The sequence below is a fragment of the Mesoplodon mirus genome (assembly GCF_964341445.2).
Source record: "Mesoplodon mirus genome assembly, chromosome: 8".
Lineage (NCBI taxonomy): Eukaryota > Metazoa > Chordata > Mammalia > Artiodactyla > Ziphiidae > Mesoplodon > Mesoplodon mirus.
In genome coordinates, this window is record NC_138984.1 from 52,680,801 (window position 1) to 52,694,236 (window position 13,436).

Below are 13,436 nucleotides of genomic sequence, written 5' to 3' on the forward strand. Positions count from 1 at the left end.
ATGTTCATGAATTTCATTGTCATTCTGCATCATGTAAAGCTTTGATTCAAAGGTACTGTTTAAGTGTTTCACATTTTGTTTATCCTCACAGCAAACCTGTGATATATGTAGAGGGTATATCATATCACCTTCATCGTTTGGGTGTATTTAAGACCAGAGATATATAATTCTCTTAAATTGTCAGCAAATGAGGGAATAGAAAAACCTCTGGATTTATCTCTAGACCAGTAATTACTCTTTTTATGGAAGTGTTCCTTTATTAATGCGTGTATGCTACTACTATTCTCTGATAAAGATTTATTTTACCATGCTTTCATGAGTGTCATTTTGAAATTATTTTTGTTTTCCTAAAGAGTAATACTGGTTTACAGGCAGCTTGTTCATCACCAGTGTTTCAATAGACCTTGTTTGAAAACACCATTTTTAAATGTTCTGACATCTTAAAACAGAAGCTAGCATCCTGGGCCTTTCAAATCCTTTTTCTAGCACTCCTATGTAAGTGAGTTGCTTTATCAGGAACTGTTAACTACTGAATGACTACCAGACTGTATGAATTCAGTTTGATTTGGATCAAGTTTAAGGTCCAAATTAAATATATCTGATTTTATTAATGACAGGTTTTATCCTACATGTTGGCTTTAAGGCACTAAAATATTAATGTAGCTATTCAGTAATAGAGAATGTATGATTATTTAAAGTTACTTCTTATAGTTTCTGTTAACTTTACAAATTCAGAATTATTTCTTGTGAATGCTTAGGGTATTGTTCAAATAATAGAAAAATCTATGTTTTAAAATTCAGCTCAGTGATCTCAAAATGGGCATAAATAAAATTAAAGGTGCTTTCACTCTAAGTTTAGTAATATGTCCTTACAGAAATGAATATTTATATATAATATAGTTTTCTTATCACCTTAGTCAATTGTCATGATATAAGAATGAGATGGCAGGAAAGTTTTCATACCTTTTATCCCCGAGTAATTACATTAGGGCAATGATTTATTGAAGTTGAGGGAGAAGATCGTCTATTTTTGTCCCCACAGGTGTATGGTACATTGTTTTGGTATTTTATAGCTAAAATTTTTTCTTTTAATCTAGGGGTTTGAGGGATTGTTTTATTTTGTCTTTTCTGAAGAGAGGAATTTAATTCTAAAAAATAACGCACTGACCTACTGTGACAGTCAAGGAATTACCACATGAAATATCCTAGAGTGAGTTGATAAATCCTTTTCTTTAAAGGCCAGTTCGAATTTAATCTTACTTGGATTGGTGCTTCCTGTCCTTAATGAGTCTTGAAGCACCAATGCCTAGGTAAAGTTTTACGTTAGACTGGAGATGTCTTTTTTCAATTAACCTACCCCCTTTCATATTATTATTTTTAGATTGGTTTTTGTTTTGTTTTGTTTTGTTTTGCTTTGTTTACATTTCCTTATTAGAAGTAATTGAATTTAGAGTTTCCTGTATTAGAAGTAATTGAATTTAGAATTATCACAGAAAATAGGTTTTCTCTATCACCCTCAGTTTTATTTTCTTCATATTTCCAGACTATCTTGTAGTAGTTTATAATGAATCTGTAATACTCATGAGATTTTTAACAGTCCCATAGTCTAGTAGTGTTATATTTATTAAGCATTTTAATATTATTATTTTTACCTGGCAGGCTTACCTTCAGCAGACTCAAGAACTGGTTTTACTTGAAACCATAATGCTACAAACCCTAGGTATGTACTTATGTCAGGTATTATTTGTGTGTATGTTCTTCAGTGCAGTATTCTAAATAAAGGAAAAGATTTCTGGAATAATTTTATCATTGAAGAAAGTTTTATTTGAAAATAAGGTTTGGCGCCAGAATAGTATTGCCTGGTTCTAAGGAAGCCATTTTTTAAAATTTAATTTTGTTTAGCATTTAATTGAATGGCAAACATCGCCTTCAGTGTGATTTCTTATATTTTCAGATAGTTGAGACACTGTGCTTCATTTTGGATTTGCATTGGGGAATAAAATGGTCCTTTAGGGCTGTGGTGTATGACTGTAATATGTATAAATATACATGGCAGTCCTTCTGTACTAGAGCTTATGAATTTATCACATCATTTTATTGTATTTTTTTAATATTTGGTTGCACTGGGTCTTAGTTGGGGCAGGTGGGCACCTTAGTTGAGGCACGTGGGCTCCTTAGTTGTGGCATGCGAACTCTTAGTTGCAGCATGCATGTGGGATCTAGTTCCCTGACCAGGGATGGAACCCAGGCCCCCTGCATTGGGAGCATGGAGTCTTATCTGCTGTGCCACCAGAGAAGTCCCTATCACATCATTTTAAATGTGACATAGTAGTTATTTAAATGTTGATTGTCTTTGTCTAAAAGTTAGATTGCCTGCAAGGTTTGTGCAACTTAAGTATCTGTAAAAATCGTTTATTCTAATCTTTTACTTTACTCATGAGGAAATTGAGCCCTAAGCAGGTTTTGACTGTGTACAGTCATATATTCTGGAAGAACCTAGCAGGGTGTAGTGGGAAGAACATAGGCTTTATGGAGATCTGCGCTTAAATGTGTAAGCCTCTTTACTTGCTTTCCAAATTTGGTCAGAGTTCCTTTACCTTTCGTACCTCCATCCTGTATGTGCAAGGTGGAATAATAATGTAGCTATAACATTGTGACTTTGAAGATGAAAGATTGATTGTTTGTTTGTTTTTTGCGGTACGCGGGCCTCTCACTGTTGTGGCCTCTCCCGTTGCGGAGCACAGGCTCAGCGGCCATGGCTCACGGGCCCAGCCGCTCCGCGGCATGTGGGATCTTCCCGGACCGGGGCACGAACCCGTGTCCCCTGCATCAGCAGGCGGACTCTCAACCACTGCGCCACCAGGGAAGCCCGAAAGATTGGTTTTTTAAAAAATTGCCACGTAGTGTTTCATAAATAATCATTATTTATTATGGTAGTTATTTTTATCTTATTGATACTCCATTCCCAAATGTTGAATAGAAGTCTAATAGTCATAGCAGATTCTTTTTTTTTTTTTTTTTTTTTTTTTTTTTTTTTTTTTTTTTTTGCAGTACGCGGGCCTCTCACTGCTGTGGCCTCTCCCGCCGCGGAGCACGCAGGCTCAGCGGCCATGGCTCACGGGCCCAGCCGCTCCGCGGCATGTGGGATCTTCCCAGACCGGGGCACGAACCCGCGTCCCCAGCATCGGCAGGCAGACTCCCAACCACTGCGCCACCAGGGAAGCCCCATGACAGATTCTTTTTATTACAAAAGGAGGTTGTTTGAAACACATATAACTTGTTGAAAGTTTTTATAATATAAAGATATAAAAATAAAAGTGAGAATCTTTTTATTCCCTCCAAATCCAATTATTTAGCATGTTACTGTTTTATTATATAAATATGAATTTTTACGAATAATGAAAGTTGAAGGAAAATAACATTTTAAAATAGTTATTTTATCTTGAAATCAATGTATCGTATTCATATTGTTGATGACAGATTCTTAAACACAGAGAATGAATAGCATTATTTTAAGGGGAGCATTAGAATTAACTATGGCTTTTGTTAAAGTGCGATTTTGCAGGTTTAATGACAGTAGAAATATGAAGAGACCACACAATAACTTTATAAATCCAGATAATCTGTTTATTAGGATGTTATTCCTTTACTACTGCTGAAGGCACCATACAACGACCTCCACTTTAGAAAAAAAAAAAAAAGGAAACGGAAAAACCCTGCCCTACCTAAGGGGTTGACTGGACATGATAGCTTTTCAATATGTTGTCTTTGGTTTTAGAAACAGTGATTTAATCTTGAGGCCTATAAGGTTCACTTGCCTTAACAATTTTATTTTTATTAGTAATGAAATGTAGTTATAAGCTAACTGAAACCCATTGATCTAAGGCACAGTGAGAAAATAAGAGGACCATATTTAAAAGGTCATTTCTCCCACTGTGGCCCAAAGGTTATATTTATGAAAAATGTTCTTTTCACATCTTCTGAAAGAGTTGGAACATATTTAAGAAATATGTTACGTAGTTGAATTCCCTGCTTAAACTGTGGGGCAAGCTTAATAATTGTATTTGTCATGATTTTAGTTTGTTTTTAACTTGAGGATAGTTTCAAACTAACTGTAATTGAGAATTTTGAATACATACTACTTATCTCTAAATAACTTTGTCAGTTTTCATAATTGGAACACTGTTTTTGAGAAGATATTATTTCATATGATTGGGGATATAATAAACATGTCAGTGATGAGAAACTTTGTCTTTTTTTAATAATGAAAAATACACGTTTATGGTTATGAGTGGCATTTCTCAGGCAAGTATTATAGTGGTAAGTGATTGGGAAAAAAAGTGCTTTTCATTTCAGGTTTTGAGATCACCATTGAACACCCACACACAGATGTGGTGAAATGTACCCAGTTAGTAAGAGGTAAGTGACACTTTTAAGTTTTAATGCTTTTTATTGTCTATAGTTGATAATTGAATGCTATTTTGTTCTTCTACCCTTTTCTTGAGTTTTATTAAAATGGCAGAAATGTCATTTTGAAGCATTATTTTTCAGTGTTCTACACCTGCCTATTCATCTACTTCTATTTTTGGTTCTTCCTGGTGAATTAGCTTCCTTTAACTTTAGGTGAGAGTCTTGTTTCTCTAAAAAATAAGAGGGCTTCCAAATATTAGGACTCTTTCTACTTCCCCATTGGGCTATGCCCATCCCAATTCAGGTAGTATTTAAGATGTAGGCCAAATTTAACATATAGGTGCAGAAAATAGTATTAATTTCCAATTTATGTCAAACTTTGATTGACTTCCTGAAAAGTGATTACGGTTTAAGAATTTGGAGGTCAGCTTCAAATCTTTCAGGTAAAAATTGCCTTTCTTAGCGGATTTGTCATTTTGGGAAATGTTTTGCCCATGTTCGTTTGAACAGAATTGATTTAATACATTTTTCAAAGTTCTTTAGCATTACTAAAAATGGTTTCCTTTTTGTGTATAATGAGGAAATTATTATATAGCATGATATATAACAGCATGTGATGTACTTATTAAACCTTTTATAAACAGGAGTACAAAGTTTTTGTATTGTTTTCTTTACTCCTTATAAAGCATGTGATATATATTTTTCTACTCTTGTTAATGAATCCTATGTATCTATCGTTGTATCTCTAGAAATAATTTTTCACACAGATGCATGCAGTACTACTTCTACTTTCCTGTTTACTATGTGAAGTGTTACACACTAATAGCAACCACTTGGAACCTTTAGTGTGCCTTTTTCTGATACTTCTTTTTGAAAATGAAATTTTGCAGTTTCATTCCTTTACCACCAGACTTGTTTAGGTTTATTCTAAACAAAATGGGTAAGACTTTTGAAGGCCTTGTTTCTAGTGTTTACCTAAATGTTCTCTTATTCATTCTAAATTGAATTCACTTTATACCTAGGTTAAGGTTTTATTACTATGCTAATGGCTACATATAAAAACAGACAAACCTGTTGTCTGGTATCATTGTTAAGAAATGGACTAATAAAAATCCCATTTATATTTTTTTAATCCTAAAAGCAAATGTTATCATTTATAAACTAAACTAGAACATATTTAATTTTTGTTTCTATTCTTCATGGTTATATATTTTATAGCACTTTCTCATCCTCAGTATTACAGTGTAGTATAGAATTGTATAGATAACTAGTGTAGATGTTGGATTAAGAAATAGAGCTTTAGAGAAGTTCTGTTTTCCTGAAAACTTGAAAGGGTAAGCTGTTTTGTTTAAATAATGGAGAGCCATATAATTTGCCTTAAGTTGAGATTAGTAAAGAAAGATGTTGAAGATATTAAATATAGGTTAAAAATATGTATGTGTATGTGCATATACATACACACACACTCTTAGTAGGAAATGAAACTGAATTTTCAGCTTAATATTGTGAAATTTGAGTCAGCTTCTCTTAAATCCTATCTAAAGAAGCTAGAGACATTAAAGTCCATTTATTTGGCAAAATTGAATAGTAAAATTTAAACATTTACAAAAACTATGAATTTGATATATCATCCAAAGCAAAATATTTAAATCTGATTTTTTTGTTGTTGTTGTTAATGTTTAAAATGTGGCCAATTCTTAAATTTTAGTATGACTCTCATATGTGTTTAACATCATTTTGTCTGACTAACATTTCAAGTAACTATAATTTGCATCTTACTCCATTTTTAAAATGTTCTTTCGTGTTTGGTATATTTTTTTCCTTTGCCCCTAAAACCACTTCAGCTAACAAAAGAACATTTTCCCTACATTCTTCTCTGTTGCAATGACTTTTAATAGGTTATTGAATTTACATATGTTCTGAGGTGAAAACTGCAATAGCAATTTAAACTTATTTTTACTTACTTTTCTATATGTTTTGATTCTTTCGTGGGTGGGGGTGAGGGTAAAAGTTTTGAGTTCTTTGAAGTTCTCCCCTGCCCCCGACCTCTGGAGATGAGAAAGTTATTATGCTACTTTGCTGCAGGATTGGCTGTTGTCATTTTACAGGGACCTTTCATTTCTGTGATTTCTCCTTCCCTCCCCACCAGGAAAGAATGCCATACTTAAGTCACACTGCCTCCAAGACATCTGATGCTTTGACACTCTTCCTTAGCACAACTCTGCTAAACCCAAATCCCTTTTGTAAACCTTTATGTTGATGATCCACATGGGGCAGCGGGGAATTACAGGTGCCACAAATAAAAATAGGAGAGGGCAAGGAATTTGAGACCTGTTAGAGGGGGTGAGCTGAGGTGAACTGATCCTAGGTGAGCAGAGAGGAAAGGTATGTCAGTGATTATGAATGTAACTGGGGAAAGGGGGGAGACTATAGCAGAGACATCCCTGTTGGGAAGAATAAGAAGCAGAAGAAGGGAGAGGGGAACTGTTTTCAATTTCAGTGTTTCAAGAAGCTAGTTATTAAAAATTGCTTTTCTATTGAGGACCGGTATTGAAGCATCCTGATTCCCTCTAGAGTACTTGTATCTTTTCTAACATTATAGTTAACTGGGTTATATAATTTAAAAATAATACAATAGTGTTTTCTATATCTACATCCTTATGATGTTTCTAGGTTGTTTATTCTCTGTTGATGCTTAGTAGCATGATGAAAAACTGAGCAGTTTGTGCTCTCTGAGTTTGGGGGTTGGGGGTTTGTTTTTGTTTTTTCTTTTGGTGGAAGTACTTGAACCAACTTAAATATGATGACTGAGGATTAAGTCTGGCAGGCAACTCTTTGTATTTTGTATTAGACTTCAAAATCTTTTCTTCTTCTTCTTCTTCTTTTTTTTTTTTTTTTAAATCCAGGAGAATGCTTTATTGCAACTTTTAGCTGACTAGATGCTTAACTTAGTAACAAGTTTAGCCCTTGTAACTGGCTAGCTAAAAGCAAATCGGCTTGTTTCTCAGATCTTTGGGGGATAGCAAGAAACATTTGAGTGAATGTTGTTGAAGATTTTCAGTAGTATAGAAAATGATGGCGCTCTTGTGATATTTGTAAGTAGTAAGTAAAATTTACTTTTTGTGTACAAATCTTTGAAGTTTTGTTGTGTTGAGAACTTTTCGATGGTAGCATGTTAAAGCTGATAGTATGGTCTTCGTTTTTTTTTTCTTTTCTTACAGCAAGCAAGGATTTGGCACAGACATCCTATTTCATGGCTACCAACAGGTTGTTATCCTGACCCTCTTTGTTGCACTGTTGTAGCACACTATAGCTTCCTTTAATGCAGGGCCCCCTCAATGTGTCTCTTACCCTTGTTGCAGCAGGAGACTGGACCATCTACTGTGGTGGTACCTTCCTGTCTGCTTTGCGGTGTATTGTACAAGGGACTTTTGGCACAGAGGGGTTAAATGCACAATGTGAAGTGTAGTGGTGCTTTCTGATGACATATTCTCGATTTGTGAGTGCATAAGTCTAAAATTGGTAGCCTGAATAGCAGCTAAAGATTACAAAGAGCTAAACTTAACGTAGAAATTCGAGCAACTTGGTAAGTATAAAGCTATTTCTAGTTTACAATTATAGTTAAATGACAATTTAAAAAAATTTCACATTGATCCAGTCTTAACTTTAAAATAATCATTAAAGCTTTTTTAATAAATAAAATTTATATAACTTGGTTTTTTTTTTCCAGATAATACCCACCAGTAGTAGATTAGTAGTAGTCACGTCCTATCAGTACCTTGATTTGCATAAGTATAACTTTAAAAAAAAAAAACTTCCTCTTCAGTTCATATAAAGAATGGTATGGGTTTGTGCTTGATCAGTAGACATTTTCATCAATTCTGAAACTGAACTGGAAGAATAGTTTTTAAAAGTCTTTCACATCTAATATATTAATTTTGTTCTAGATTGATTATATTAATGATTTAAATTTGTTTTTAAAATGAGTCATTGGGGAGGAGTGGACCATACCATCTTTATGTGGTCCTTAATTTCTTGTGACACTGTTAAGTTTTGTTTAAAACTTTGGATTGGCAAAAGCCAATGTATTTTCTTAGGTATATGTTGTTGGGATTTAACCTCTATCCCTAGAAATTCTGAACAACAAGGCCAAAAAAATCACTTAAATTTAAAACTTTGGTTAGAAGAGGCTAGCTGTGACATGCTACATGCCCAGTCTTTGGCATGTCATGGAAGGAGAGAGGTAGTATTTTTGTAGTATTTAACAACATTGGGCCTTCAAGCTGTTCAGCAAAAGGTAAGTTTCCTCTGTGGCTTTGCTGACAAGAAGATAGTTTTACCTAGATAGGTTTTAAGTTGTCTGAGTTACTTAAGAATTAAAGTTTGTTAAGCCACATCAAATGGTAATCCCTGATTATGATGTGTTATTGAAATTACCTTGTCAGTCTTCTGCTTTTTCTTTAGTTTTTTGCCATGACATTACAAAAGAAACAAAAATACCACCAAAGAAAATTTAAAGCGTTTTACTTGTATTTAGTAATTAGTTGAAATATACTGTCTTCCTCTCCTTTTATAGAGAGGTAAAAATACTTTTAATTTAGATGTAAAACAAAAATTTAGAAATATTAATATATTAGTAGTATTAATAATATACTCTAGGAAGTAAGTGTGAAAATGTTCATAATCTATATAGGTTTTTTAGTATTCAAATTTTTATGACCATAGTCATAAAAAGTGTTACAATGTTAACTTTTAATTTAATAAAATAAGGTTTTATACTCTAGACTTGAAAAAGAAAACCTTTATAATTTTGTTTTTGCTCTAATCTTATTGGTAAATGTTTTTCTTTGTTTTACATATTTGAATTTCTATGACTCTTCGTTTCAAACCTGCTCCACAACAGCCTGCATCTTACAACCTTCTGTCTTCAGTATAAACCAACAGTGATAGCATGTGTATGCATTCATTTGGCTTGCAAATGGTCCAATTGGGAGATTCCCGTGTCAACTGATGGAAAACATTGGTGGGAATATGTGGATCCTACAGTTACTCTGGAATTACTAGATGGTAAGTAGAGAAAATAAATCTTTTTGTTACATTAAAATTTTTTTCTTTTTATTATGGATTAAAACTTCTATCTACTTTTGTATAGGTTTGAAAAAATACTCAGTCCCCATATACTCATGCTCAATTGAAGTTATCAGTTCTGGCCAATCCAACATCTTCCTTCCCCCATAGTTACTTTGATGCCAATCCCAGACATCATTTCATCTATTAATATTTCATCTATTTTGAAAAGATAAAGACTCTTTAAAAACATAATTCCATTTTAACAATTTGGCAGTAGAATTTAAAAGTATAGTTACAGGGCTTCCCTGGTGGCGTAGTGGTTAAGAACCCATCTGCCAATCCAAGGGACACGGGTTTGAGCCCTGGTCCGGGAAGATCCCACATGCCGTGGAGCAACTAAGCCCGTGTGCCACAACTGCTGAACCTGTGTTCTAGAGCCCATGAGCCACAACTACTGAAGCCCGCATGCCTAGAGCCCGTGCTCCGCAACAAGAGAAGCCACCGCAATGAGAAGCCCGCGCACCGCAACGAAGAGTAGCCCCCGCTTGCCGTAACTAGAGGAAGCCCACGTGCAGCAATGAAGACCCAACACAGCCAAAAATAAACAAATAAAAATTTTTTTAAAGTATAGTTACATGATCAAATGAACAGGATGAAAATAAGGATTCATTAGCCTAAAGGGGGGGGCGGAAATGAGCATATATTAACCACCACTCAATATCTAAAGCCTTTTCAGGACTTTTCAAAGAAATATGATTTATAATGCTACAGGTTGATAATACAAGAATACCTAATTTAAAGTACACTAATTTAGGGCTTCTCTGGTGGCGCAGTGGTTGAGAATCCGCCTGCCAATGCAGGGGACACGGGTTCAATCCCTGGTCTGGGAAGATCCCACATGCGGCTGAGCAAATAAGCCCATGCGCCACAACTACTGAGCCTGTGTGCCACAACTACTGAGCCTGTGTGCCGCAACTACTGAAGTCCGTGCGCCTAGAGCCCCTGCTCCGCAACAAGAGAAGCCACCGCAATGAGAAGCCCGCTCACCGCAACTAGAGAAAGCCGCCCGTGCGCAGCAACGAAGACCCGATGCAGCCAAAAATAAATAAAATAAATTTTTAAAAATAAATAAAAAATAAAGTAAACTAACTTTGTTGAGTTTAAAATGTATAAACACAAAGTCAGGTATTAACTTACTGTAGAAGATGTGAAGCAGTGAGCTAAAGGTATTTTCATGGTAGTATTCCTTGCTCTGTTCCACTGATGGTAAAGTGTGTCATTGTTGTCTTGCATTAATAAGTATGAATTCACAAGGAAAGATCGGGAGTATAAGTTCTGTACATTATGGACCTGGAATTTGGAGGTCTCCTGATAGGACGTTTTTCTGGTAGAGAAATAAGCAGGCCAGAGGCAGGGGATTCCTGGGGATTAAGACATTTTAACCAGGCACTCTAGATTTCAGAAAGGAAATAGATAACATTTCTTACCTAATATATACATAAATCTAAGCTGGTATGTTAGATTTTCTGCTTCTTTTTGTGGGCTTTCCCCAATTTCCTTTACAAAATTGAAGCTAATTTGAAAACTGGATTTACATAACTTCTGTTATATAAAGTGAGAGACCCCTATGGCTTTGGAATGTGGTTTTCCATTAATATCTTAGATGCTTCTTTAAGACAGAAATTTCTTTAAGGGTCTGCTCCCTTTTCTGTGAAGGGCCAGGTGGTAACTATTTTAGGGTTTGTGGGCTATACTATCTATGCACCTAGACAGCTCTTGCCACCGTAGCTGGAAAGCAGCCATAGGCAACCTGTAAAATGAGTGGCTATGTTCCAGTAAAACTTTATTTACAGAAACAGGATGCAGGTCATATTTGGCCCACTGGTGATAGTTTGCCTACCCTTGTGGTAAAATATGCTCTTTGTTAGGTCTCTTGATTTTGTTTTGGTTTTTTTTCCTCCCTGAAAAATTTCTTCCGGATTATATACCTCATGCTGTATTACTGCCGCATGATTATCCTCTTTTCCTTACATTGCCAGAGGTTTTTTTAAAGGTTATTGAGAGTGGTAGGAAATCTTCAGTGAGTTGAAATAACATCTTCTAAAAACTAGTGGGGGGCGGGGTGCTTCCCTGGAGGTCCAGTGGTTAGGGCTTCACACTTCCATTGCAGGGGATGAGGGTTCGATCCCTGGTCGGGGAAGTTCTGCGTGCTGCGAGGTGTGGGCAAAAAAAAAATTGTAAAGCAACTATACTCCAGTAAAAAAAATTTTTTAATAATAATAAAAAATAGGGCTTGCCTGGTGGCGCAGTGCTTTGCGAGTCCGCCTGCCAATGCAGAGGACACGGGTTCGTGCCCCAGTCTGGGAGGATCCCACATGCCGTGGAACGGCTGGGCCCGTGAGCCATGGCCACTGGGCCTGCGCGTCCGGAGCCTGTGCTCCGCAGCGGGAGAGGCCACGGCAGTGAGAGGCCCACGTACCGCAAAAAATAATAATTTAAAAATTAATTAATTAATTAATTAATTAATAATAAATAAAAAACTAGTGGGGGCTTTTTTTTTCCATCTGTGACTTGAAATTAGGTTACCTATGCCACCGTTCTATTTTAGCGGTCAATAGGATAAGATAAAATAGGCATAAACTTAATAAAAATAGTTTGTATATATGGTGCTAAAATAAAGCTCACAAAAAAGCAAGTAATCTGCCTTTTATCCTGCTCTTAAATTGTATCAATAGGTAAAGTCTTTTTTTGACACAACAGGAGGCACCTAAATATCCCTTTGCTTCTATTCTGAAAAGGCTCAAGTACATTATTCATTTGGAGAGCCACTGAATAGGAATCTTGGACACTTAACACATTGAAAATTTCAACGTATTATGTGGCAGCCTTTTCTCACATTTTTATGGGATCAAATTGTGATCCTGTAAAAATAAAGTAACAAAGTATAAGATATTAAGAGTATCTGAATTTTATCAAGATGTCTGAAGTATCAGTGTTTACCAAAATAATTCATTTAATGACTGTCCCCAAAACAACGTTGGGTTGTATTTGGCCTACCTGTAACAGGGTTTGGTGTGGGGGGGGGGGGCTTGGTTGTTTTGTTTTTTTAATGATTAATAACAAACCTTCATGTGTTTTTTATAACTTGAATTTTTTCTGAAATTGAGTCAAAACAATTTATTGTTAATTTGGGGCCCAAAGGCATGTGTCTGCTAGATTTATTGCTGTGTCCAAGTAGAAAAGTGGTCTTTTTTTTTTCAGATGGAAAAATGGTAGTACAGACATTAGATTGTTTTCATCCAGACTGAATCGAAAAGCTTCTGAGACTTTAGCAGGAATTAGTTGTCACAGCTTGTGAGCATGTAATGGTGCCAAGTTTTTGCATGAATCTAGTCTCTGTTAAATTAGCATTGATATTATTACATGACATTGTAATTCATTTGACTAATATTATTATTTGTCTTGAGAGTGGCCAATAACTTTATTAATGACACTATTTTGGAGTCAAAAACTATAATTCATCATAACCACACCACTTTGGAAAAGTGGGTCATCTCATTGTAATCCTAAATTTTAGGGAAAAAATTGTAAAAATATGACCAGGGTGATTTACTGATAATGTTACTAGTGTTGATTGCTAGGAAGTTATGGGTATAGGTAAAGGAATTTTTTTCATTTAACTTTGAAATGATTTTAAATCTAAAGAAATTGTGAAATAGTACAGATTCTGTACTATTATACCCTGCACCCAGTTTCTCTAATGTTAACATCTTCTATAATAATAATATGATTATCAGAACGAAGAAGTTAACATTGGTGTAATACTATTAACTACAGATTTTACTCAAATTTCCCCAGTTTTTCTATTCTAGAATCCCATGTTCCATTTAGTTGGCATGCCCCTTTAATCTCTTCCAATCTGTGATAGTTTTTCAATCTTTCCTTTTCTTTCATGT

The 13,436-nt window shown here is 35.1% G+C and overlaps 1 protein-coding gene across 6 annotated transcripts in view; it reads left to right on the plus strand.

Annotated features, from left to right (window-relative positions):
- CCNT2 (cyclin T2) overlaps positions 1-13,436 on the plus strand; it is a 48,927-nt gene that overhangs the window by 28,023 nt on the left and 7,468 nt on the right. For 5 of the 6 annotated variants that reach the window (XM_082631352.1, XM_082631354.1, XM_082631353.1 and 2 more), the window contains 4 exons: positions 1,660-1,720; positions 4,357-4,419; positions 7,632-7,677; positions 9,314-9,477. In XM_082631352.1, coding sequence (XP_082487478.1) covers positions 1,660-1,720; positions 4,357-4,419; positions 7,632-7,677; positions 9,314-9,477 — 334 coding nt within the window. Of the gene's footprint in view, positions 1-1,659; positions 1,721-4,356; positions 4,420-6,192; positions 7,513-7,631; positions 7,678-9,313; positions 9,478-13,436 lie in introns of those variants that run through there. The other variant, XM_082631357.1, reaches the window with a different exon arrangement.